Raw genomic sequence first — 25,929 nt, 5'->3', positions numbered from 1 at the left:
AAGGGCTTAGGCTTAGTACAAAAGGGGAATGTCGATTGAAGCTCGTGATAAAGGGACGTATATTCCCAGATGTACATCTTAAGGTCTTGCCTGCTTTGTGTGCTGATATCCTATTAGGACATGATTTTCTAAAGCGACATGGACGTCTGGAAATGGAATTTGGGGGTACTGACATGCTGGCGGTGTGCGCTCTTGCAGGAATGGACATCGAGCCTCTGACGCTGTTCCCCAATATGACCATGGACTGCACGCCGGTGGCGGTAAAATCGCGACGCTACCCACGAGCTGACGCGCAATTTATTGCACAAGAAACGGCCCAGCTCTTAAAGGAAGGTATCATAGAACCCAGCCGGTCGCCATGGCGAGCCCAGGTCTTGGTGGTGCGAAGTGAAGCGCACCGCAAACGCATGGTAATCGACTATTCTCAGAGGGTTAATCGATTTACACAGCTGGACGCCTACCCCCTTCCGGGATGGACGCCCTGGTTCGACAGGTTGCCCAGTACTCAGTCTATAGCACTCTCAATCTTCGTAGTGCGTATCATCAGATCCCCATCTCCGGGGGTGACCGCATCTATACCGCCTTTGAATCAGGTCAAAGGTTATACCAGTTCACCCTATTACCTTTTGGGGTGACGAACGGGGTCGCCTGTTTTCAGAGGGCTATGGATGACCTCATCGCTAAGGATAACTTGACCGATGTCTTTGTATATCTGGACAATCTTACGGTTTGCGGGCATGACCAGGGGCATCATGATGCGAATCTGAAGCACTTCCTTGAGGTCGCGCAGAGGTATCGCCTAACCATGAATGAGGCTAAGTGTCGCTACTCTATGCGCAAGATAGATCTCCTGGGGTACACCGTGACCCATGGCTCTGTTGCTCCGGATAAGGAGCATCTGCGACCTTTGCTCGATATGGCCCCTCCCGGCAATCGAGCTTCGCTGAAGCATGCTCTCGGGCTGTTCGCCCATTATTCCAAGTGGGTGCAAAATTTCTCCGTGAAACTCCGCCCACTTGTGGCCTGCGAAGCGTTCCCCATGGGCCCTGCCGCTTTGGCTGCCTTTCGGGGCCTAAAGGCTGACATCGCTGATGCCGCTGTGGCAACGATCGACGAGAGTAAATCTTTAGTCTTAGAGAGTGATGCCTCGGATCATGCGATAGTGGCGACTCTCTCCCAGGGAGGGTGCCCTGTGGCTTTCTTTTCACGGACTCTCACCTCCGCTGAGCGGAGGCATTCGTCTGTCGAAAAGGAAACGTATGCGATCGTCGAGTCGATTCGGCGATGGCGTCCGTACTTGCTCGGGCGATGCTTCCAAATCATCACGGACCAACAGAGCGTTGCGTTTATGTACGACACTTTACATGCTCAACGCATTAAGAATGAGAAAATCACTCGCTGGCGTATCGAACTCGCCGACTTCTGCTACACTATCAAATATCGCCCGGGGAAGGATAACCTAGTCGCCGACGCTTTATCGCGGCCGGCTACGTGTGCGGGCCTCATAACTTTAGAGGGTCTGCGCGCTTTGCACGACACTATGTGTCATCCTGGGGTGACGCGTTTCGCTCATTTTGTGCGTCGTGGTAATCTGCCACACACGGTTGAGGACATCTGCCGGATCTGTCGCGACTGCTCTGTTTGTGCCGAACTCAAACCGCGTTTTTACAACCCTCCCATGGGAACGCTGGTTAGGGCTACTAGACCGTGGGAGAGATTGGCGATGGACTTCAAAGGGCTGTTGCCGGTGTCGGGTAACTCTCGTTATCTGCTCACCATCGTCGATGAGTACTCGCGATTCCCTTTTGCTTATACGTGCACGGATATGTCGGCCGCCACAGTCATATGGTGCCTGCAGAATTTGTTCTCCATGTTTGGGTATCCGGCCTACGTGCATACAGATCGGGGTGCGGTGTTCCTGTCCCAGGAAGTGCGGAGCTTCTTGCTCCAAAATAATGTCGCTTCTAGCTACACCACTCCATGTAGGCCGCAGGCGAATGGGCAGATCAAACGATTTAATGGGATTATATGGAGGGCCGTCATGCTAAGCCTCAGGACCCTCGGCCGGGGCCTAGATAAATGGGCTTGGTCGCTCCCTATGGTGCTGAACTCGATCAGGGCTCTATTATGTACGGCCACCAACCAGACTCCTCACGAAAGGCTGTTCCACCACCCGAGGAGCTCGGGGAGTATCCGATCTTTACCCAGTTGGCTCGCAGAGCCGAGGCCGGCCTATCTCAAACGTGCGGTTCGCACGAGCAAGTACGATCCCTTAGTGGATAAGGTGCAGGTACTCCAGGCTAATCCCGAGCATGCTCGCGTGTTGTTGGCCGATGGACATGAGTCCACTGTCTCCGTGCGCCATCTCGCCCCTTGTGGAGACATCAAGCCTTATGGGGATATCGACGAACCGATCTACGAGTCTATGGACTCTCCCGATGCTCCGCCTATGGAGCATCTGCCACCCCTCCCGTCACCTGATACACCCCTGCTTTAAGGCACTGTGGTGCCCCCAACGACACCTGCCTCCAGCGGCTACTCCGATGCTGGGGACTCCGGGCTAGGGGATGTTGCACCCGGTAGTTTCCGGACCCGTGCTGGCAGGGCAATTCGCCGCCCTGACCATTACGGATGGGCCGACTGAAAGGAACTGAACTTTACCCTAATCAATTAACGCTGACGCTTGCTTGATTCCAGCCTAGCGGTAGTGTAGTTCTAACGACGGGGAGAATGTAGTGAAAATGGATCAAAGTGGATCAAAGTTGAACCCAGGTGTGATGCTCACTTAAACCGCTGTGCGGCGTCTATAAGACCTCGGACAACCGCGACCCAAGAGCCACTCCTGCGACATTATTCTATGACATGTAGATTTGGACGGTACGTACCCGCTGATATTCTAGGCTAGCTTGCTTTGACTAATATCACCGTTACTTTCTATATGATGCCAAGATCCTGATATGTGTATTGCATGATTGTATTTTACAGGATGATGTCAGAGATCTGATTGAAATTAAACCTACCTATGGGACAAAGTTGTGGAACTGCTTGATTTTCACAACAAATATCATGGCCCTTTCTGCCGCTACTGTGGCATTTTTCATAGCAAACTTTTCAAACTCGCACCTGCTGTTTAACACGAAACTAAAAGGGAGGAAGCCCGGGTTGTGCTCATTTGCCAAGCAGCTAGCTAGCGCTTGCCAAGCCAGCCATTCCTTAAAGGCTGTGAATGGAGTGCTTGCTCGAATGCTTAACCCACTTTGCGATCTCTCCACAAGAAACTGGGTAAATAAACACACACCCAATGTTCTTAAGACCTGACTATAGATCGATTGTAATCTATATACCCCAAAGAGGAATGACCCTTCTTCCAGCTCCCGTAGTGAATCGTACTAGTATTACAAAACCTTTGTTTTTCATTCAGAACTTAATATATCCTTTTAAATCAGAAATAAGTGGGTGTACTAGTATTACAAAACCTTTGTTTTTCATTCAGAACTTAATATATCCTTTTAAATCAGAAAATAAAAATAAATGACATTGACAAACTTCTTCACACCCTCGACTTAATATTTGATAGCACGGCCTTTGGACAAAATAACTGTAGTCAAGTGCTTCCTATAGCCATTAATGAGCTTCCTACACCTCTCTACTGGCAGTTTGTCCCACTCTTCTTGTACAAACTGCTCCAGTTCTCCCAGATTTGAAGGGTGCCTTCTCCCAACTGCTGTTTTCAGATCTCCCCACAGGTGTTCAATGGGATTTAGATCTGGACTCATTGCTGGCCACTTCAGAACAGTCCAGCATTTTGTCTTGAACCATTCCTGGGTGCTTTTTCTACTGTGTTTGGGGTCATTGACCTGCTGCAAGATCCATGACCTTCGACGGAGACCCAGCTTTCTGACACTGGGTTGAACATTGCGCTCCAAATTTCCTTGGTAATCTCGTGATTTCATGATGCCATGCACACATTCAAGGAACGCAGTGCTAGAGGCAGCACAGCAACCCCAAAACATCACTGGACCTCCTCCATGTTTGACTGTAGGGAAGGTGTTCTTTTCTTTGAAGGTTTCATTTTGTTTTCTGTAAACATAGAGATGATGTGCGCTTTACCAAAACGCTCTAATTGCTCTCATCTGTCCACAGGACATTCTCCCAGAATGATTTTGGCTTTTTCAGGTGTGTTTTGGCAAACTCCAGTCGGGCTTTCTTGTGTCTGTCTCTCAGCAGTGGGGTCCTCCTGGGTCTCCGATCATAGAACCCCTTTCATTGAGATGGTGATGGCTGGTGCGAGTTGAAACTGTTGTACCTTGTGTCGGAAGGTCGGCTTGAATATGTTTGGCAGTTGATCGAGGTGCTTCATCTACCAATCGAACAACCCTCTGATGCAATCTTCGATCAAGTTTTCTCTTGCGGCCACATCCAGGGAGGTTGGCTGCAGTGCCATGGGCTTAAACTTCCTGATAACATTGCGTACGGTGGACACAGGAACATCAAGGTCTGTGGAGATGGACTTGTAGCCTTGAGATTGTCCATGATTGGCTCCAATCCTGTGTCTGACCTCCTCAGACAATTCCCTGGTTTTCTTTCTTTTCTCCATGCTCAATTCAGTACAAACAGTGACACAAAACAGCAGAATGACTCCTTTTCTCTATTCAAACTGGTTGAATGTGTGATTTTTTTTTTATATTGCAGGAACCTGCAACTCACCACAGGTTAGTTCAATTCAAAAGTAAAGGAGAATCACCTGCTTGAAATCTAATTATTTCTCACAACTTCTAAAAGGTGCCAATTATATTGTCTGGGCCATTTTAGGATTTCTGTGTGGAATAAACTAATAATCAGTGTTTTTTTCAGCTTTGTTTGTTTTGTTCCACTGCAAACCAAAGAAATACATTTGTGGATACGAAAATATTTTTTAATTTTAACAATTTTCTGGAAGAAATGGTGCATTATTTGAAAAAAGTGCAAGGGTGCCAATATTTTTGGCCATGACTATGTATTTGGGTTTTTGAATCTGCCAAAAAGGAGTTTTCCTCAGAATAATATATCACATCGCTCTGGAATAATCAAAGGGCCTGCAATGTATTGCCTGTACAAAATCAGGAAGATCGCTTATAGTTGGGCTGGAAATTAAACCCCGACTAAATAGCTAAAGGTGCATTTGCAACCTTAGTAAGGGAAACATATGAAAATCTGTTAACTAAATTGTTACCAAAAAATTTCTTCACCAATATGTTTGTAAAGGTGTGTAATAACATGTGTTAAAATGTTGAAGGTCAACTCCCGTGGGAAACCCAGAAAAAAAGCTGTTGAATTCGGGTACCGAAAAATTATTTTCGAGAATTTTTGTTTTTTTTAATCGGCCCTTAAGTAACTTATGAGGGGTCAAATAAGGGTTTTTCATGATTCTGAGTTGATTGTTAACATTTATATTTCACCACAGACACTCCTTTGTGGAAAAATAATTTCTAAATATATCTCATTTTCTACTTTGCAGGACATGGAGTCTAGCAATATGGATGAAGACGTTACTCCACCTGTGCTCAATTGCTTCATCTGTGCACGCTCGGATACACCAGCTGAAAGGCTCATACAGGCAACTCCAAAGGGATACTCAACTTTATTGAAACAAGCAGAAACTGTCGAAAATGTTACTGTTGTGGAACGTATGAAGGAGGCTCAAAAGGAAGGAAAACTGAGGAACCACCAGAAGTGTAAAAATGATCTGTACAACAACTTTGTTGCAACCACCAAGAAGTCAGCTCAAGCATCAAAGGCAGAGAAAGAGTCATCAAAGTTGAAGAGAAGACGCACTACTTGTGAGTTCAGTTCATCAACTGGCTGCAGTTCTAGAAGATCACAGTCAGTTGACCTCCTGTATAAGGATGTATGCATTCTTTGCAACCAACCAGCCCAGCTCTACAAAAATAATCCAGCACAAGCCAGAAAGAAATACAGAGTGCCAGATAATTTGACTGCAGATACACTGAAGGCAAGCTTGCTGAAGACAGCACGGAGTCGCGGGGATGACTGGGGCACTGAAGTCACTGGACGCCTGGAAGGGATCAACGACTTGGTAGCAGAAGAAACACTGTACCATTTGCGATGCAAACTTATGTTTGCGAGAGGTGACAGTTTGTCCAAGACTGATGAGGAAGGAAAAGGAAGAGAGGACAGAGGAGTATTGATGAGGAGCGAGAGGCAGTTTTTATTGAATTCTGCGAATGGTTAGACTCAGAATTAGAGCATGGGGTAATGAACATGGACCAAGTCCATGAAAAGCTGCAGGAGTTTGATCAGTCACCAGAGAAGAGCCTTTCTTATTCAAAGCATTGGCTAAAGATAAAACTTCTAGAGAAATACGAAGACACCTTGTATTTCACAATACAGGAAAGAAGGGCAGATGTACTCTGTCTCAAAGATGGCACCGACAATATTCTGCGAGAGCATCATGCTAATCTTGACCATGGAGATGAGAAGACTCAGATCATAAAGACGGCACTCAAGTTCATATCCAATGATATTGCCTTGATTGATTTAGGTCCAAAGTCATACCCCACCACACACAGTATGATTGACATCGATAGTCAGCTGACACTTGTTCCTGCAAGCCTTCAGATGTTCTTGAGACCGATTGTCAAGACAGACGAAAGAGTTGCCGTTTGGGGGCAGAATTTTATTAAGGCCTGTCGACCTCGGTCTGGAGTATTGCCACACCAAATGGGGCTTGCCATACAACTTGATCATAGATTTGGGTCAAAATGGATGCTCAACAAGTTCCACCGGCTGGGATACACCGAGTCTTACACGGAGACACAAAACTACAAATACTGCTTCCTTAATAGTAGGAGTGGAGATGATGTTCCAGATACTTCTGGCACTCTTGACACCATTGTGGAGGAAACCGATGAACAGATCAATGATGAGGTTGCGGTTGATGCTGCGCTTGAGGATCAATCAGTGATGACAGCCAAAGTGCCAGCCAGTGAAAGTGAATTGTCAAGTAATGATCAGGTGGTCTTTATGGAGGTTGGGGAAACAAACAATGCAGTCACTCAGTTTGTTGGAGACAATATAGATTTAAACATTGTCTCTATTCACGGAAACACTCCCTTTCACTCAATGGGTTGGATCGAAGTCACCTCTCCGGCACCACCTTTGCCAGATCCACAGACAACAGCAGCTTTCCCCCGGGTGAAGTTGAAGGCACTCGACAAAGCTAAGATCCTGAGAGGAACTGAAGTAAAGATTATTCCATTTACGAACAGGAAACAGATAGGAACGAACGCGATCATGTTTCTCCCCCTCGCTGAGCTTTCCTCCTCCCTGGCTCATGATCAGCCACTCCTCACTCCAGGTGACACACTCTGGGCAGCGGGGTGGGTGATCAAAGCCAACGATCCTGAGTTCCCACACTCCAACTGGAATGGCTGGATGAAGAGAATCCATGCTAATGATGCAAAGCAGAGCACACAGATCGAGTTCCTCCCAGTTATTGAAGGAGACCCTAATGACCTCAACACCATCTTCACCACTCTGAAAGAGTGCATACGGCGTGCTGGGGTCGCTATAGTGACCTTTGATCTTCCGATTTGGCTGAAGGCTGTGAATATAATAAAGCAGGCAAATCTACCCGTCATTCCAAGGTTGGGTGGTTTTCACCTGCTGAAGTCTTATCTTGGAAACTGCAGAAACTGCAGTCATGATGTTGTTGAGTCTGAAGAAGACATAGACAATGACTGTTGAAACTTCTGACATTGTGAATGAGAAATAACTCTTGAGTATTATATATGTATGTGAAATAAAAGCTACTTTGTGTGTAAATGTAAAAGTGAAAATATAAATGTTAACAATCAACTCAGAATCATGAAAAACCCTTATTTGACCCCTCATAAGTTACTTAAGGGCCGATTAAAAAAAATAAAAATTCTCGAAAATAATTTTTCGGTACCCGAATTCAACAGCTTTTTTTCTGGGTTTCCCACGGGAGTTGAACTTCAACATTTGAACACATGTTATTACACACCTTTACAAACATATTGGTGAAGAAATTTTTGGTAACAATTTAGTTAACAGATTTGTGAAATATCTCATAAAATGCCCTTACTAACACAAACCGGAGTGATCAACATACTTGCAAAATGTTTGTTTTTTTTAATGAAGGAAAAGAGACACCTGAGCAGCTTCTTTTTTCTTTTTTTTTGTATACTGAATCGAGGCTCGTGAAAGAGCTAACATTTACTTCACAAACAAATCGACCAGACAAACAAAATATACAAAAAGAGGGAGCGGAAGACAAGATGGGGAGAAAAGGGGAAGCACACATGAATGATTAATTGATTAATTAATTTAATTAATTAATTCGTTTAATTAATGTTAATGTTTAATGTTTAATTTATTTTATTTAATGTTTGCAGAATGTTTCCTCCATGAAGGTCATTATTGAGATATTTGGATTTTTAAATGACAACCACGAGGAGATATGCCAATTATCCTGTGATTACCTTGGGTTCCTGGAGCTTATAATATAAATCTAATACAGACTCATGAAAGGCTTTTTTGTATGCAAGGTAAAGGCTCGTGAAAGAGCTAGAACACAGAATGGATCAGGACACAACAGCACAAAAGGAACAGCAGAAAGAGAGGGAGGAAACGCCAACAGCAGGGCTGAGAGACCAAATAGACGGAGACGGACCAACAAGGGATGTGGGAAAGAGTGATGGGTAGGGGAGGATGTAGGGGGAATGAGGGGCAGAGGAGGATGTAGGGGATACATGAGAATGTAGGGGATTGAGGGGTAGGGGAGGGGAGGATGTAGGGGGTACATGAGGATGTGGGGGGATGAGGGGTAGGGGAGGGGAAGATGTAGGGGGTACATGAGGATGTGGGGGGATGAGGGTAGGGGAGGATGTAGGGGGTACATGAGAATGTAGGGGATTGAGGGGTAGGGGAGGGGAGGATGTAGGGGTACATGAGGATGTGGGGGGATGAGGGTAGGGGAGGATGTAGGGGGAATGAGGGGCAGAGGAGGATGTAGGGGATACATGAGAATGTAGGGGATTGAGGGGTAGGGGAGGGGAGGATGTAGGGGGAATGAGGGGCAGAGGAGGATGTAGGGGATACATGAGAATGTAGGGGATTGAGGGGTAGGGGAGGGGAGGATGTAGGGGGTACATGAGGATGTGGGGGGATGAGGGGTAGGGGAGGGGAGGATGTAGGGGGTACATGAGAATGTAGGGGATTGAGGGGTAGGGTAGGGGAGGATGTAGGGGTACATGAGGATGTGGGGGGATGAGGGTAGGGGAGGATGTAGCGGGTCCACAATACGGATGCAGAAGCGAACTCTCAGTAAGAAAAAAATTAGAAAATTTGAGGGGTGGGGAAGAGGAGGGGTAGTTTAACAAGAGTACAAAAGATCATGGTTTTGCATTGGGATGATCTGATATGGTGGTGAACAGCTGTGTTGAAGACCTGGAGGAAAGGATGAGATTGAAGAGGATGTGGGAGATGGTTCTGCAGGTGGGAAAAAGAGGAACAAACAAGTGGAGGTGAACAGTGATTGTTTCTGGATTTTAGGACTTTCACCAGAAGGTGGTGGACCACGTGCGCCATGCAGAAATCTGTGGGAGGGAGGGCTGGACAAAGCACGGAGAGGAAGAGGGTGCACGACCAGAAAGGAGGTGCTAGAAGACAGACACACTGACCAGTCTGCAATGGCAAAGGGATAGGCCCTTAGACCCGGCTTCATCCTGGTAGATTCCAATGTTTTTTTTTTTTTTTTTTTTTTTTTTTTTTTTTTTTTTTTTTTTTTTTTTTTTTTTTTTTTTTTTTTTTTTTTTTTTTGTATACAAGGTCGAGGCTCGTGAAAGAGCGAACATTAATCACACAGAAAGACAAACCGACACATAAAACATATAACATAGGGAGCGGTAGACAAGATGGGGAGAGAGGGGGAAGGACACAAACACAACATTTGAGAGCAGGGACCGAGAGACATGGAGACATCGAGAGATCTGAGAGAGGGCGAGGGCTTTAGGGGGGGGGGGGGGCGTGGGAAGGGGGCGGTGGGAGAGGTATAAAACATATGGACACTGCCAGGACTTCCAGGAAAGAAGTTGGAATTTCAAACAAGGTGGATCTGGGGTGAATTAGCGGGGGTAGAAAAGATCAAGGTTTTGGATGGGGGAAGATAAGAGATGGTGGTGAACAGCTGTTTTAAAGACCTGGAGGGAGGAGTGGGATTGAAGGGAGTGAGGGAGTTTGTTCCAGAGGCGGGAGAAAAGAGGAATGAAAGAGTGAAGGTGAGCAGAGAGCCGAGATTTCGGCAGTTTAACCATCAGAGGGTTGCTGGCAGATCTTGTGCGACCTGTAGGAATATTTGGGGGACAGAGCACAGAGAGAGCTGGGGGTGCAAGGCCGGAGAGGAGTCGGTAGAAGACAGAAAGACCACCTACCTGCCTGCGGTGAGTGAGTGAAAGGCCCTCAGAGATAGCTTCATCGCGGGAGATTCCAATAATTCTGAAAGCTTTGGTTTCAACAGCGTGAAGCCGAGCTAGGTGTGAGGCAGGAGCACCGGCCCATAGGGGAGAACAGTATTCCATTGAGCTGCGGATGAAAGCCTTGTATGTGGTGAGGAGCTCAGGTGTGCCGAGGAAGGACTTCGCACGACGGAGGATGCCCAGTCGGCGACTGGCTTTGGAGGCCAGCTTGGAAATGTGGTTTTCCCAAGAAAGATCATGGCAGATAGTGAGACCCAAAATCTTGAGCGACAGAACTTCTTGGAGAGGATTGTTGAGAAAGTAGATGGGAGGGTTGTCCAGTCGATCTTTTCGGAGAGACATAGTAAGAGTGTGAGATTTGTCAGGATTGAAAGACATGTTCCACTTGTTTGACCAGTCTGTGATTTTGTCCAGGTCTTCAGAGAGTGAGGAGGCAGCAGACTGCCGATCTGAGGGAAGAGGAATGGAGCGGCAGAGAGTGGAGTCATCAGCAAAGAGATAGAGAGGATTTTCGAGAGAGTCAGAGAGATCATTGATGAAGACCAGAAAAAGCACGGGGCCCAGAACACTGCCTTGGGGAACTCCAGCCTGAACAGGAAGAGGAGATGAGAGAAACCCATTCAGGGCCACACGTTGACGACGACTAGAGAGGAAGTCCGCCAGCCATGCGTGGAGATTTCCATGGATACCAAAGGAGGAGAGTTTGGTGAGCAGAGCGGGGTGCCAGACCGTGTCGAAGGCACGTGATATGTCGAGGGAGACAGCTCTAATTTCCTGCTTGGCATTGAGGACCTCCATCCATTGTTGAGACAGCAGAAGCAGCATGTCCAGAGTAGAGTGACCTGGTCTGAAACCAAATTGATGATCAGAGATCAAGCCATTGGAGAAGAGGAAAGATTTCATATCCGAAGCAATGATGGATTCCATGACTTTGCTGATAATTGGGAGAAGGCTGATTGGTCTGTAGTTGCTAGGATCTGTTTTTGCACCTTTTTTGTGCAAAGCGGTGATGTTGGCTGATTTCCAAGCAGATGGCAGTTGACCTTGAGCAAAAGAGAGGGTGAAGAGAACAGAGAGAGGGTGAGATAGAGCAGCAGAGCAGGATTTTAGGACCCGTGGGCTGATGCCGTCGGGTCCAGTTGCAGAATCAGAGTCGAGGGTTGACAGAAACTTTTCCACCTTGTCAGGAGGAAAGGACACGGAGTCCAGGAGCAGCAGGGTACGACTGGGTATGGTGGGTACAGAGAGGGATGGGTTTGGGACACAAGATTTAGAGGCAAACACAGAGTTGAGGCATTCAGCTTTTTCACGTGCGGAGTCAGCTGTGTAGCCGTTTGAGGTAAGGGAGGGGATGGAGGGGGAACAAACACCAGAAACGGATTTGACCAGACGCCACCAGGATTTGGAAGAGGGAGACAGATAAGAGAGTTCGGTCTTGAGAACGGAGAGATATTGTTTCCTGGCTCTCCTGAGGGTGGACACACACTTGTTTCGGGCTTTGTGAAAGGAAATGAGATTTCCTTCCGTTGGATTTGCTTTCCAGGAGACGAAGGCAAGTTGTTTCTGGGCAACAGCCTCACCACAAGATTCCGTGTACCATGGACGGGAGGAAGGGTAAGACAACTGAAGACGAGATGGGATAAATCTGTGCATGAGAGAGAGCAATTTACTTTGGAAGAATTCCCAGGATGAGTTGATGTCAGAGGTGGTAGAAATGGGAGACCAGTCCAGATGATTGATGGCTGCTTGAAGACCGTGCCAGTTGGCCTGAGTGAAATGCCAGACTCGTCGACGCTGAGCAGGCTCCCTGAGGATGGTCAGAGAGATGTCCACTTTAACAAGGACATGATCAGATGATCCGATCGGAGCAGAAGAAGAGCAGCAGACATTTTCAGGGAAGTTAGTCATAACCAAGTCCAGAAGAGAAGATGTTCCGTTGACTGAGATCCGGGTCGGGAAATTGACAGATTGTGTCAGTCCCAGTGAGCCGCAGAAGTCCTTTGCTGAGGAGCCATGGCTGGTGAGAGAGGTACCCACACCCAGCCAACTGGCATGATGACAGTTGAAATCACCACATATGAGGAAGAGCGAGTTGGGATGAGTAGATAGAAGTTGGTCCATATCATCAGACAGCGAGATGTAGATGGAGTCATCACTGTTTGGTGGACGGTACAACACACATATGAACAAGAGGTGGGAGCGAAGGGGAAGCCGTAGCCAGAGGTATTCCTGGGGGTGAGGTGGAGAGAGTGCAGTGCAGGGCGAGTGAGGAAGAGAGTTTTTGATAAAGATAGCAACCCCGCCTCCAGGACGAGGCTCAGGTCTATCATACCGGAGGAGGGAGTAGCCCGGGAGAGATACTATGGAATCAGAGACATCATAAAGGAGGAAAGTTTCTGTTAAGCAGATCACGTCTGGTTTGACAGAAGCAACCTGTATGGAGAGATCAGTTAAGTTTGAACGAAGGCCCCGGATGTTTGAGGTCCATACCGTTAATGAAGAGGAAGGGGGAGCATCAGATACAGAACAGGGGGGAGGAGGGGTAGGGTAAGATGTGGAAGAGGTGGAAGAGGTAGGGAGAGCTGTTGAAGGTGTGTCAGAGATTTCAGAATAGCTCGGAGAAAGGGAAGGATGGGGCGGACAAAAGGTTTGATGGTGATTGGGTGAGCCACAATGAGGTGTTATTTGAGGAGGGGGAAGAGCGAGGCAGAAGGTTGGGGGAGATGGAGGTGAGAGTTTGAAGGGGGAAGAAGCGGGGAGGACGCTTTGAGGAGGGGGAGTGAGAGGGGGGAAATTGAGAAGCAATGAGGGTGGGGAGATTTGAAGGGGAGGGGTGAGGGGGAAGTTTGGGAGGGAAGGGGCAAGGGGAGGGATTTGAAAGGGATGGGATATGGGGGAGATTTGGAGGGGAGGGGTGAGGCAGGAGTCTAGGAGGGGAGGGGCGAGGGGGCGTCTTGGCGGGGAGGGGTGAGGGGGTCGTTTAGGAGGGAGGGGGCAAGGGGGGAGATTTGAAAGGGATGGGTGATGGGGAAGATTTGGAGGGGAGGGGTGATGGGGAAGATTTGGAGGGGAGGGGTTATGGGGAAGATTTGGAGGGGAGGGGTGAGATTGGATTTTTGAAAGTGTACGATTTATGGGAAACGAACATTTATTGCAAAATGAGTTGCTTGTGACCTTCGAGTTAAAAATACGTTTAAGGACGCTGGATGGAGGATGGAGTGCAGGAGAGTTTAGGGAATGTAGAAAAAAGGCACTATAGGAGATGGATATTTTTTTTGGGATGAATTGATTTGGTGAGCAAGTCGAAAGCAGCCTTTTAAAGAAGAAGAAGAAAAAGGTGTTATAAAATATGACGGAATACATAACTTGAGGGGAAAGTGTAAACATTGAAGGTTAATGAGTGAAAACTATCTGGGGAAATGGGGGAGAAACACGTGGTCGAAGAACGAACGAACGAATAAGAATGAATAAACGAATGATAACAGAGAAGGAAAATGTTTTTTTTTTTTTTTTTTTTTTTTTTTTTTGAGTTGAGATTTACACAAGGAAGTAGGCTATGGGTGAAAAGACTGGGAATACAGAGAACGAAAGTTATTGGATCACAAAAGACGGACCGCTGAGAGAAAAACAAAGCCTCAAGGTTGTACAGTGCACACTGTACAAGGCCTCAAGACACGACACGGCAAACAGACGATCAATTTATGAAAGATAAACACCGAGAAACAACCAAAGTTGCACACAATAACTTCACACACCGAAAGATAAATACAGTTTCGACAAAATACAATTGTGAACAGACTTAACTTCGAAAAACGTGGAGACCGTGTGGAGCTTCGAAAATCCCTGCCGCCGTCTCCAAGATCTCGCGAGAATGTTCTTCAAAACCTTAATTTCCATGGCATCAAACTGAGCCAGATCAGAGGGAAGAGCAGTATTCCATCAAGCTGTGGACGAAGGCATTGTAGGTGCACAATCACATTGCAGACCCTCACCAGTCGACGTGTTTGTGAGGTGTATTTTGTGGGGTGTTTTTGTACATTTTTTCATTATTTTGTACAGCCCCACTTTCATCAGACATGTGTGAAACATGACATCCTCTTTATAAAACTGGATTCAGTATTGTATTTTTAATATATATTTTTAATGAGGCTGTCCTCGGGGTCTTTTGCATCCTCGGAGTCTTTTGGGTCTTTTTGGGTCCTCTGGGTCTTTCGGGTCTTTTTGAGTCCTCTGGTTTTTCATGGCATTCAAGAATCTTCAGGGTATGTTGGGGTCTTGGTGGCCTTAAGGCTCTTGAGGGGTCTTAAAGGTTCTTCAAAGGTCCAATGGGTCTCAGCATTCCAAATTTTCGAAAGGTACATTCCAATAGTACATAATTAATAGACCAACGCAATTAATAGACAGGAGGCCACTGACTTCAAAGAGCACATAAATTCATAGATATATTGAGAACTCACATAGCTGGAGAAGATAATATAGTAGAGCATCTTCTTCAAACAATCACAACTTCTGGCTGCCAGACCGTAAGAACAATCATATTGAAATTTTAAACACGTATTCCACTTTACGACTGCTACATCACTTTGACATTTCACATTGATCAATGAAGCGGTTCAAGAGATAGAGTTTTTAAAAGATTTTCGTTCAATCCAATATGGCTGCCAAATCATGTGACGTATGAATTATTGAAGGACAGCATAGTATACGCAACGCATGGGGAACATATGTTTGAAGTTTCCCTTCGATCTGTTCTGCCGTTCTGAAGCAGCGGCTTTTTAAAGTTTTATTCTTTAAAAAATCATAGCCGCCACACCATGCCACCTATGATGTCATGGTTGCAGAACTTTTTGTTCGTCATGGGTATGCGATCATGCATTTAGTGTCTTGCCTCTATCGGTTTAGCCGTTTCGGAGAAAAATGTTTTTTAGTGATTTTAAGGCTTTTGTGTTGAAACAAATATCTTCCGTTTCCGGTTCCCCGGGTGAGGTTGTGTGTCGTTTGAGCTCATGCACGTCGATCAAAGTTAAGTTGTTTTTTTTCTCAAAGTTAAGTATTTTGTTTTGCTGTGTATGTGTCTGCTGTGTTTCTGGTAAGATCGTGTTTTGCATTTCGTGCACAATTGTGTATTAGTCGGTCAGTTTGGTCGTATGTGTTTGGGGCCTGGTTAGCCTCGAGGCCTGCCCAGTCGCATCTTATAGTCTTTTGTTATTCATGTTCGATCTCGCTCTGGATTTTTTTTCACCCCTTATTTCCCCCCTAACCTCTTACCCTTTGTTTGATGTCTTAAATACAAAAATAAAAATAATAATAATAATTACCTTCTCTCCTCATGGTCTTTCCACCCGTGTCCACGTGTTCTTCCCTCCCCTGCCTGTGTCCACGTGTTCTTCCCTCCCCCGCCCGTGTCCATGTGTTCTTCCCTCCCCCACCCGTGTCCATGTGTTCTTCCCTCCCCCACCCGTGTCCATGTGTTCTTCCCTCCCCCGCCCGTGTCCATGTGTTCTTCCCTCCCCCGCCCGTGTCCATGTGTTCTTCCCTCCCCCGCCCGTGTCCATGTGTTCTTCCCTCCCCCGCCCGTGTCCATGTGTTCTTCCCTCCCCCGCCCGTGTCCATGTGTTCTTCCCTCCCCCGCCCATGTCCATGTGTTCTTCCCTCTCCCGCCCGTGTCCATGTGTTCTTCCCTCCCCCACCCGTGTCCATGTGTTCTTCCCTCCCCCGCCCGTGTCCATGTGTCCTTCCCTCCCCCGCCCGTGTCCATGTGTCCTTCCCTCCCCCGCCCGTGTCCATGTGTTCTTCCCTCTCCCGCCCATGTCCATGTGTTCTTCCCTCCCCCGCCCGTGTCCATGTGTCCTTCCATCCCCCGCCCGTGTCCATGTGTTCTTCCCTCCCCCGCCCATGTCCATGTGTCCTTCCCTCCCCCACCCGTGTCCATGTGTTCTTCCCTCTCCCGCCCGTGTCCATGTGTCCTTCCATCCCCCGCCCGTGTCCATGTGTCCTTCCATCCCCCGCCCGTGTCCATGTGTTCTTCCCTCCCCCACCCGTGTCCATGTGTTCTTCCGTCCCCCACCCGTGTCTATGTGTTCTTCCCTCCCCCGCCCGTGTCCACGTGTTCAACCGGTGGTTTCGCTTTTAAAATGTTTAAACTCCCCCCTGCCATGTTGTATCCATTTGTATACGACAACTCCCTTTTTTTCTTCCTGTTTTGAAATGCTGCAATCAGTTTGCTCATTAAATCTTTCCATCACAAAAAAAATTCAATCTCGTACAATTCTTTCTTTCTTCATTCTCTAAACTCACACTCATTCCACCCCTCCTCAAACAGATCTCTGATTTCAATACCGGTATATCAAGAAACCCAGTCTGTAACAAATGTTCGATTTTCTTTAATCCTTCAAAACTCCCAACTCACTCCTCACCCTCAAATTTCCCCCTCACCCCTCTCCCTCATATCTCCCTGCTCACCCCTCCCCCTCAAATTTTCCACCTCACCCCACCCCTTCAAAACTCCCACCTCACCATTTTTCTTCCATTCTCTCCTCTCACCCGTCCTCCTCCTCAAAGTTGCCTCTTAACTCCTCCACAAAGCTGCCTCCACCCACTTCCTCTCCCTTCCAACTCATACCTCCAAATCCTCCAACCTTCGACTTCACTCTGCTTCCCCTTAAACAACACCTCATTGTGCCTCATCCCATCACCATCAAACCTTTTGTCCACCTCATCCTTTCCCTTCTCCAAGCTCTTCTGCAATCTCCCACACACTGTCAACAGCTCTCCCTACCTCCCCATCTCCTCCCTCATCTTTCCATACCCCTCCCCTCCACTGTCCTGCACCCGATGCTCCCCATCCGTCTTCCTTAACGATATGGACCTCAAACATCCGGGTCCTTTGCTCAAACCTGATTGATCTCTCAATGCAGGTTGCTTCAGACAAACCAGACTTAATCTGCTCAACAGAAACTTTCCTCCTTCATGATGTCTCTGATTCCTTAATGTCTCTTCCTGGTTACTTCCTCCTCCGGTATGATGGACGTGAGCCTCGTCCTGGTGGCGGGGTTGCTATTTTTTTATCAAAAACTCTCTTCCTCACTCGCCTCTCTCACTCTCCCACACCCCAAGGAGTACTTCTGGATACGGCTTCCTCTCCGCTCCAACCTTTTGTTCATTTGTGTGTTGTACCGTCCACCAAACAGTGATGACTCCATTTACATCTAACTGTCTGACAACATGGAACAACTTCTATCCACTCATCCCAACTCTCTCTTCCTCATATGTGGTGACTTCAACTGTCATCATGCCAGCTGGCTGAGTATACCTCTCTCACCAGCCATGGCGCCTCAGCAAAGGACTTCCAAAGTAAATTGCTCTCTTTCATGCACAGATTTATCCCTTCTCGTCTTCAGTTGTCATACCCTTCCTCCCGTCCATGGTACACGGAATCTTGTGGTGAGGCTGTTGCCCAGAAACAACTTGCTTTCGTCTCCTGGAAAGCAAATCCAACAGAAGGAAATCTCATTTCCTTTCACAAAGCCCGAAACAAGTGTGTGTCCACCCTCAGGAGAGCCAGGAAACAATATCTCTCCATCCTCAGGACCGAACTCTCTTATCTGTCTCCCTCTTCCAAATCCTGGTGGCATCTGGTGAAATCTGTTTCTGGTGTTTGTTCCCCCTCCATCCCCTCCCTCACCTTAAATGGCCACACGGCTGACTCCGCACGTGAAAAAGCTGAATGCCTCAACTCTGTGTTTGCCTCTAAATCTTGTGTCCCAAACCCATCCCTCTCTGTACCCACCGTACCCAGTCGTACCCAGCTGCTCCTGGACTCTGTGTCCTTTCCTCCTGACAAGGTGGAAAAGTTTCTGTCAACCCTCGACTCTGATTCTGCAACTGGACCTGACGGCATCAGCCCACGGGTCCTAAAATCATGTTCTTCCGCTCTTTCACTCCCTCTCTCTGTTCTCTTCACCCTCTCTTTTGCTCAAGGTCATCTTCCATCTGCTTGGAAATCTGCCAACATCACCGCTTTGCACAAAAAAGGTGCAAAAACAGATCCCAGCAACTACAGACCAATCAGCCTTCTCCCAATTATCAGCAAAGTCATGGAATCCATCATTGCTTCAGATATGAAAGCTTTCCGCTTCTCCAATGGCTTGATCTCTGATAATCAATTTGGTTTCAGACCTGGACACTCCACTCTGGACATGCTGCTTCTGCTTTCTCAACAATGGATGGAGGTCCTCAATGCCAAACAGGAAATTAGAGCAGTCTCCCTTGACATATCACGTGCCTTCGATACGGTCTGGCACCCCGCTCTGCTCACCAAACTCTCCTCTTTTGGTATCCATGGAAATCTCCACGCATGGCTGGCGGACTTCCTCTCTAGTCGTAGTCAACGTGTGGCCCTGAATGGGTTTCTCTCATCTCCTCTTCCTGTTCAGGCTGGAGTTCCCCAAGGCAGTGTTCTGGGCCCTGTGCTTTTTCTGGTCTTCATCAATGATCTCTCTGACTCTCTTGAAAATCCTCTCTATCTCTTTGCTGACGACTCTACTCTCTGTCGCTCCATTCTTCATCCCTCAGATCGGCAGTCTGCAGCCTCCTCACTCTTTACAGACCTTGACAAAATCACAGACTGGGCAAACAAGTGGAACATGTCTTTCAATCCTGACAAATCTCACACTCTTACGATGTCTCTCCGAAAAGACCGACTGGACAACCCTCCCATCCACTTTCTGAATAATCCTCTCCAAGAAGTTCTGTCACTCAAGCTTTAGGGTCTCACTATCTGCCATGACCTTTCCTGGAAAAACCACATTTCAAATCTGGCCTCCAAAGCCAGTCGCCGACTGGGCATCCTCCGTCGTGCGAAGTCCTTCCTTGGCACACCTGAGCTCCTCACCACATACAAGGCTTTCATCCGCAGCTCAATGGAATACTGCTCTCCCCTCTGGGCTGGTGCTCCTGCCTCATACCTAGCTCGCCTTCACGCTGTTGAAACCAAAGCATTCAGAATCATTGGAATCTCCCGCGATGAAGCTGACTCCAAGGGCCTCTCACTCACTCACCGCAGGCAGGTTGGTGGTCTTTCCGTCTTCTACCGACTCCTCTCTGGCCTTGCCCCCCCCCCCAGCTCTCTCTGGGCTCTGTCCCGCAAATATTCCTACAGGTCGCACAAGATCTGCCTGCAACCCTCTTTTGGTTAAACTGCCAAAACCAAGACTCTCTGCTCACCTTCACTCCTTCATTCCTCTTTTCTCCCACCTCTGGAACAAACTCCCTCACTCTCTTCAATCCCACTCCACCCTCCAAGTCTTTAAAACAGCTGTTCACCACCATCTCTTATCTTCCCCCATCCAAAACCTTGATCTTTTCTACCCCCGCTAATTTCACCCCAATTCCACTTTTTGAAATACCAACTTTTGTCCTGGAAGTCCTTGGTGTCCTTGTGCTTTATACTTCTCCCTCCCCCCCCCCCCCCTTCCCACGCCTCCTCCCCCCGGGCCCTCTCCCTTCCACACATCTCCCTGCTCTCGGATGTTGTGTGTGTGTGCTTCCCCTTTTCTCCCCATCTTGTCTTCCGCTCCCTCTTTTTGTGTATTTTGTTTGTCTGGTCGATTTGTTTGTGAAGTTAATGTTAGCTCTTTCACGAGCCTCGATTCAGTATACAAAAAAAACAAAAAAACAAAAAAAACAAAAACATTGGGACTGACACAATCTGTCCATTTCCCGACCCGGATCTCAGTCAACGAACGGTACATCTCTTCTAGATTTGGTTATGACTAACTTCCCTGCAAATGTCTGCTGCTCTTCTTCTGCTCCAATCGGTTCTTCTGATCATGTGCTTGTTAAAGTGGACATCTCTCTGGCCATTCTCAGAGAGCCTCCTCAGCGTCGACGAATCTGGCATTTCACTCTGGCCGAATGCCACGGTCTTCAAGCAGCCATCAATCATCTGGACTGGTCTCCCATCTCTACTGCCTCTGACATCAATTCTTCCTGGGAATTTTTCCAAAGTAAACTGCTCTCCCTCATGCACAGATTTATCCCATCTCCTCTTCAGTTGTCATACCCTTCCTCCCATCCATGGTACACAGAATCTTGTGGTGAGGCTGTGGCCCTGAAACAACTTGCCTTTACCTCTTGGAAGACTAATCCAACTGAAGGCAATCTCAGTTCCTTTCACAAACCCAGGAACAAATGTGTGTCTACCCTCAGGCAAGCCAGGAAACAATATCTCTCTAATCTCAAGACTGAACCCTCAAACCTGTCTCCCTCTTCCAAATCCTGGTGTGCTGTTTCTGGGTGCTTGTTCCCCCTCCATCCCCTCCCTTTCCTCAAACAGCTACACAGCCGACTCAGCACGTGAAAAAGCGTAATGCCTCAACTCTGTGTTTGCCTCAAAATCTTGTGTCCCAAACCCATCTCTCTCTGTACCCACCTTACCCAATTAAACCCAGCTGCTCCTGGACTCTGTGTCCTTCTCTCCTGACAAGGTGGAGAAGTTTCTATCAAACCTCGACTCTGATTCTGCAACTGGACCAGACGGCATCAGCCCACGGGTCCTAAAATCCTGCTCTGTAGCTCTTGCACACCCTCTCTCTGTAGCTCTTGCACACCCTCTCTCTGTTCTCTTCACCCTCTCTTTTCCTCAAGGTCATCTACATTCTGCTTACCACTTTACATAGAAAAGGTCTAAAACAGATCCTTGCAACTACAGACCAATCAGCCTGCTCCCAATCATCAGCAAGGTCATGTAATCCATCATCGCTTCTGATATTAAATCGTTTCTCTTGATCTTGGATCATCAATGTGGATTCAGACCTGGTCACTCTACTCTGGACATGCTGCTTCTGCTGTCTCAACAATGGATGGAGGTCCTCAATGCCAAACAGGAAATCAGAGCTGTCTCCCTCGACATATCACGTGCCTTCGATACGGTCTGCCACCCCGCTCTGCTCACCAAACTCTCATCCTATGGTATCCATGGAAATCTCCATGCATGGCTTGCAGACTTCCTTTCTGGTCGCAGTCAACATGGATTTCTCTCATCTCCCCTTCCTGTTCAGGCTGGAGTTCCTCAAGGCAGTGTTCTGGGCCCTGTGGTTTTTTGGTATTCATCAATGTTTCTGACTCTCTGGAAAATCCTCTCTATCTCTTTGCTGATGACTCCACTCTCTGCAGCTCCATATCTCAACCATCAGATCGGCAGGCAGCAGCCTCTTCACTCTCTGCAGACCTGGACAAAATCACTAAACTGGTGCAACAAGTGGAACATGTCTTTCAATCCTGACAAATCTCACACTCTTACTATGTCTCTTAGAAAAGACTCTGGACAACCCTCCCATCTACTTTCTCAACAATCCTCTCCAAGAAGTTCTGACACTCAAGCTTTTGGGTCTCACTATCTGCAATGATCTTTCCTGGGAAAACCACATTTCCAAGATGGCCTCCAAAGCCAGTCGCCGACTGGGCATCCTTCGTCGGGCAAAGTCCTTCCTTGGCACACCTGACCTCTTCACCATATACAAGGCTTTCATCCGCAGCTCAATGGAATACTGCTCTCCCCTCTGGGCTGGTGCTCCTGCCTCACACCTAGCGCAGCTTCACGCTGTAGAAACCAAAGCTTTCAGAATCATTTGAATCTACCGCGATGAAGCTGATTCTGAGGGCCTTTCACTCACTCATCGCAGGCAGGTTGGTGATCTATCTGTCTTCTACAGACTCCTCTCCGGCCTTGCTCTCCCAACTCTGTCTGTGCTCTGTCCCCCAAATATTCCTGCAGATCACATAAGAACTGCCAGCAATCATCTTCTGGTGAAACTGCCAAAATCAAGACACTCTACTCACCTTCACTCTTTCATTTCTCTTTTTTTCCACCACTGGAACAAGCTCCCTCACTCTCTTCAATCCTACTCCTCCCTCCAGGTCTTTAAAATAGCTGTTCACCAACATCTCTTCTCTTCCCCCATCTAAAACCTTGATCTTTTCTACCCCTGTTAATTCACCCCATATCCACTTTTTTGACATACCTACTTCTTTCCTGTAAGTCCTAGCAGTGTCCATGTGTTTTATACCTCTCCCACCCACCCCCTTCCACTTCCCATGCCTCCTCCCCCCCAAGCTCTCGCCCCTTCCACAGATCTCCCGATGTCCTCGTTCTCTACTGTTGTACTTGTGTGGTTCCTTCTCTCTCTCCATCTCGTCTCCCACTCCCTTTATTATATGTTTTATGTGTCCATTTGTTGTTTTTTTTGGTCATCAATGTTAGCTCTTACACGAGCCTCGATCTTGCATGCAAACCCCCCCCCCCCCCACCCCCCAAAAAAAAGAGAAAAAAAAAGAAGAAGCCGGAGTGAAAAAAAACAAAAACCGGAGCCCCCTTCGGTGCCCGGCAATGACGTCATGCAGCGCCTGGCATAGGAAAGGAGCGGTGTACAACACATATGGGATATGGAGTTTCAACCTGGGTTTAAAACATCAGCAGACATTATAAAGGGTCCAGACGGGAACGCTAACAAGCCAACAAATTGGATTTGAAACTACAGCTGCTGGGATACCAGTCCTATGCCCTCCTCTCTTGACTACTGTACTTAACAAATAGCAATAGCATGACATGTAAAACAGAATAGCATGTAAAACAAACTCGAAGAATAACCTCGAGAGATCGGTCTCCATCCACAACCAAGATGTTGCGAAGAAGGAGCGGGCGATAAACACTCCCAGCTCATCCACATTAGGAACTGAAGGCCTAGATGCTGGTCGACGACTCGCTCCTGCCCTTGATGGCATGATTCCTGCAAAAAAAAAATTTTGCACAGTAGTTGCAAATAAAATGAAAAATGAGAGAAACTAGAGCAATGTGACTGTGTCGCCAATATGCCTCCGCATAGTCCCACAACTGGTAGATGCCCTAGTTTACTGTCCAAAAAATAAACAAGTTGGATTTAATTCCCTTCAGCTGTTTTCGAGCATCACATTTTCATCAGTCATGACAGGTTTCACATCAATCAGTGAAGCGGTTTCAGAAAAGGGATTTTTAAAAAACGGCTGTCAAGCTAATATGACTGCCATACCACGTGACATATGACCTGAAAAAAATGTGTACTCTGCATATGTATGGGTAGGGGGTCACGTTTGTGAAGTTTCGTGTTGATTGGATAAGGTTCGTTTTTCTATCCAAGATGGCTGCCAAACCACATGACCTATGACATCATCATTTTCAAACTATATGCAACAGTGCTGTCAGATGATATTTGTAAAATTTCTCATCGATAGAGTAAGCGGTTTCAGAGATATAATTTTTTAATTTTTTCCTGCAATCCAATATTTCCTGCCACACCATGTGACCAATGATGTTTTTGTGATCATCTTTTAACCCTTTGAGTACGGGATTTTTTTTTGATAAAAATACCCCCGGTACGGGATTGATTTGGCATTACGGGAATGCAACCACGTACTGACGATCTATTTATAGGTGTAGTCGATGACGTGTAGTAACGTCATCCGTACACAAAACGTTTTCGCGGGTTGCGGCACTGGACGTCATCCGTACTCAAAGGGTTAATCGCCATACCTAGTCAATGACACATTTAAGTTTCGAGTCGATTGATTTGGTGGTTTGGGAGAAAATGTATTTTTAATGTTTTAGGTTAAATCCAATATGGCTGCAAAACCATGTGACCGATGATGTCATAAATTTAATATTTCAATACAAATTGTTCATAGATCATGTGCATGCAATTTCAGATTTTTAGGATAAGAAATTCGATTAAAACATTTTTGGCTGGTATACCACTTCACCTATGATATCATTTTCATGCTTTTGTTCCCCATTGGGAGTACTTGACAATGTACCAAGTTTAAAATATTTCTATTCAGCGGTTTCCGAGAGATAATTCTTGTTATTATTTGCGTTTAATCCAAGATGGCTGCCGTACCACGTGACCGAGGACGTCACAATCCATATTATAAAAGGAGCCGTGTCTGTCTGTTTGTTTGTCGTGTTATAACTTGAGAACGGATTTTAATAAATTCGACTACGGTGGATTCAGGTAACTCCCGGGAGTGTTTGTGACACAAATATACATATATATATATATATATATATATTTCTGGGTACATGGACACGCGTGTGAAAACTGCAAATGCCAACACGTGACGTAGATTATCCCTGCACGGAGAGCAGGATCTCCCAGGAATATTTTTTATTCTTCCCCCATAAATTAACCATCGCAGCAAAGACTGGTATTTCCGCCAGCGAAGCGACGGGTCTTCTATTCCAGTTATCATAAAAACATTCTGCATGGGTGTCACTCGTACCCTGAAAGTTTCGTCTCAATTGAACATGTGGTTGCTGAGAAAAATAAGGTTTAGCTCGTACGGAGGGACGGACGGACAACCCGAAAACAATGTCACCGGCCACCTTCGGAGGCGGAGTCATAAAAATATAAAGATTAAAAAAAATTATTGATATTAGCCTGAAACAAGGCTGAGAGGCTATAAATATGAAGGGCTACAAAGAAAAAGAAGAGGAAAACTGGTGGAAGTTTCACCTCGTCCTGAAACAAGGATGAAGGGATACAAAGATAAAGAAGAGAAAAAACTGGTGGAACTTTCACCTCGTCCTGAAACTAGGATGAAGGGATACAAAGATAAAGAAGAGGAAGAAAAACTGGTGGAACTTTCACCTCGTCCTGAAACAAGGATGAAGGGATACAAAGATAAAGAAGAGAAAAAACTGGTGGAACTTTCACCTCGTCCTGAAACTAGGATGAAGGGATACAAAGATAAAGAAGAGGAAGAAAAACTGGTGGAACTTTCACCTCGTCCTGAAACAAGGATGAAGGGATACAGAGAAAAAGAAGAGGAAGAAAAACTGGTGGAACTTTCACCTCGTCCTGAAACAAGGATGAAGGGATACAAAGATAAAGAAGAGGAAAAACTGGTGGAACTTTCACCTCGTCCTGAAACAAGGATGAAGGGATAAAAAGATAAAGAAGAGGAAGAAAAACTGGTGGAACTTTCACCTCGTCCTGAAACAAGGATGAAGGGATACAAAGAAAAAGAAGAGGAAAAACTGGTGGAACTTTCACCTCGTCCTGTAACAAGGATGAAGAGATACAAAGATAAAGAAGAGAAAAAACTGGTGGAACTTTCACCTCGTCCTGAAACAAGGATGAAGGGATACAAAGATAAAGAAGAGGAAGAAAAACTGGTGGAACTTTCACCTCGTCCTGAAACTAGGATGAAGGGATACAAAGATAAAGAAGAGGAAGAAAAACTGGTGGAACTTTCACCTCGTCCTGAAACTAGGATGAAGGGATAAAAAGATAAAGAAGAGGAAGAAAAACTGGTGGAACTTTCACCTCGTCCTGAAACAAGGATGAAGGGATACAAAGAAAAAGAAGAGGAAGAAAAACTGGTGGAACTTTCACCT

At 46.6% G+C, this 25,929-nt stretch overlaps 1 protein-coding gene across 1 annotated transcript in view; it reads right to left on the bottom strand.

The window, feature by feature from the left end:
- Positions 1-25,929, bottom strand: part of LOC137439162 (complement C3) — a 421,636-nt gene that overhangs the window by 249,250 nt on the left and 146,457 nt on the right. Inside the window, exon 18 of the mRNA XM_068134902.2 lies at positions 23,149-23,287. Coding sequence (XP_067991003.2) covers positions 23,149-23,287 — 139 coding nt within the window. The remainder of the gene's footprint in view (positions 1-23,148; positions 23,288-25,929) is intronic.

This window comes from Myxine glutinosa, chromosome 13, assembly GCF_964187855.1.
Source record: "Myxine glutinosa chromosome 13, kmMyxGlut1.1, whole genome shotgun sequence".
In the NCBI taxonomy this organism is placed as follows: domain Eukaryota; kingdom Metazoa; phylum Chordata; class Myxini; order Myxiniformes; family Myxinidae; genus Myxine; species Myxine glutinosa.
The sequence above is the reverse complement of the archived record's forward strand: the minus strand, read 5'-3'. Positions and strand labels throughout refer to the sequence as shown.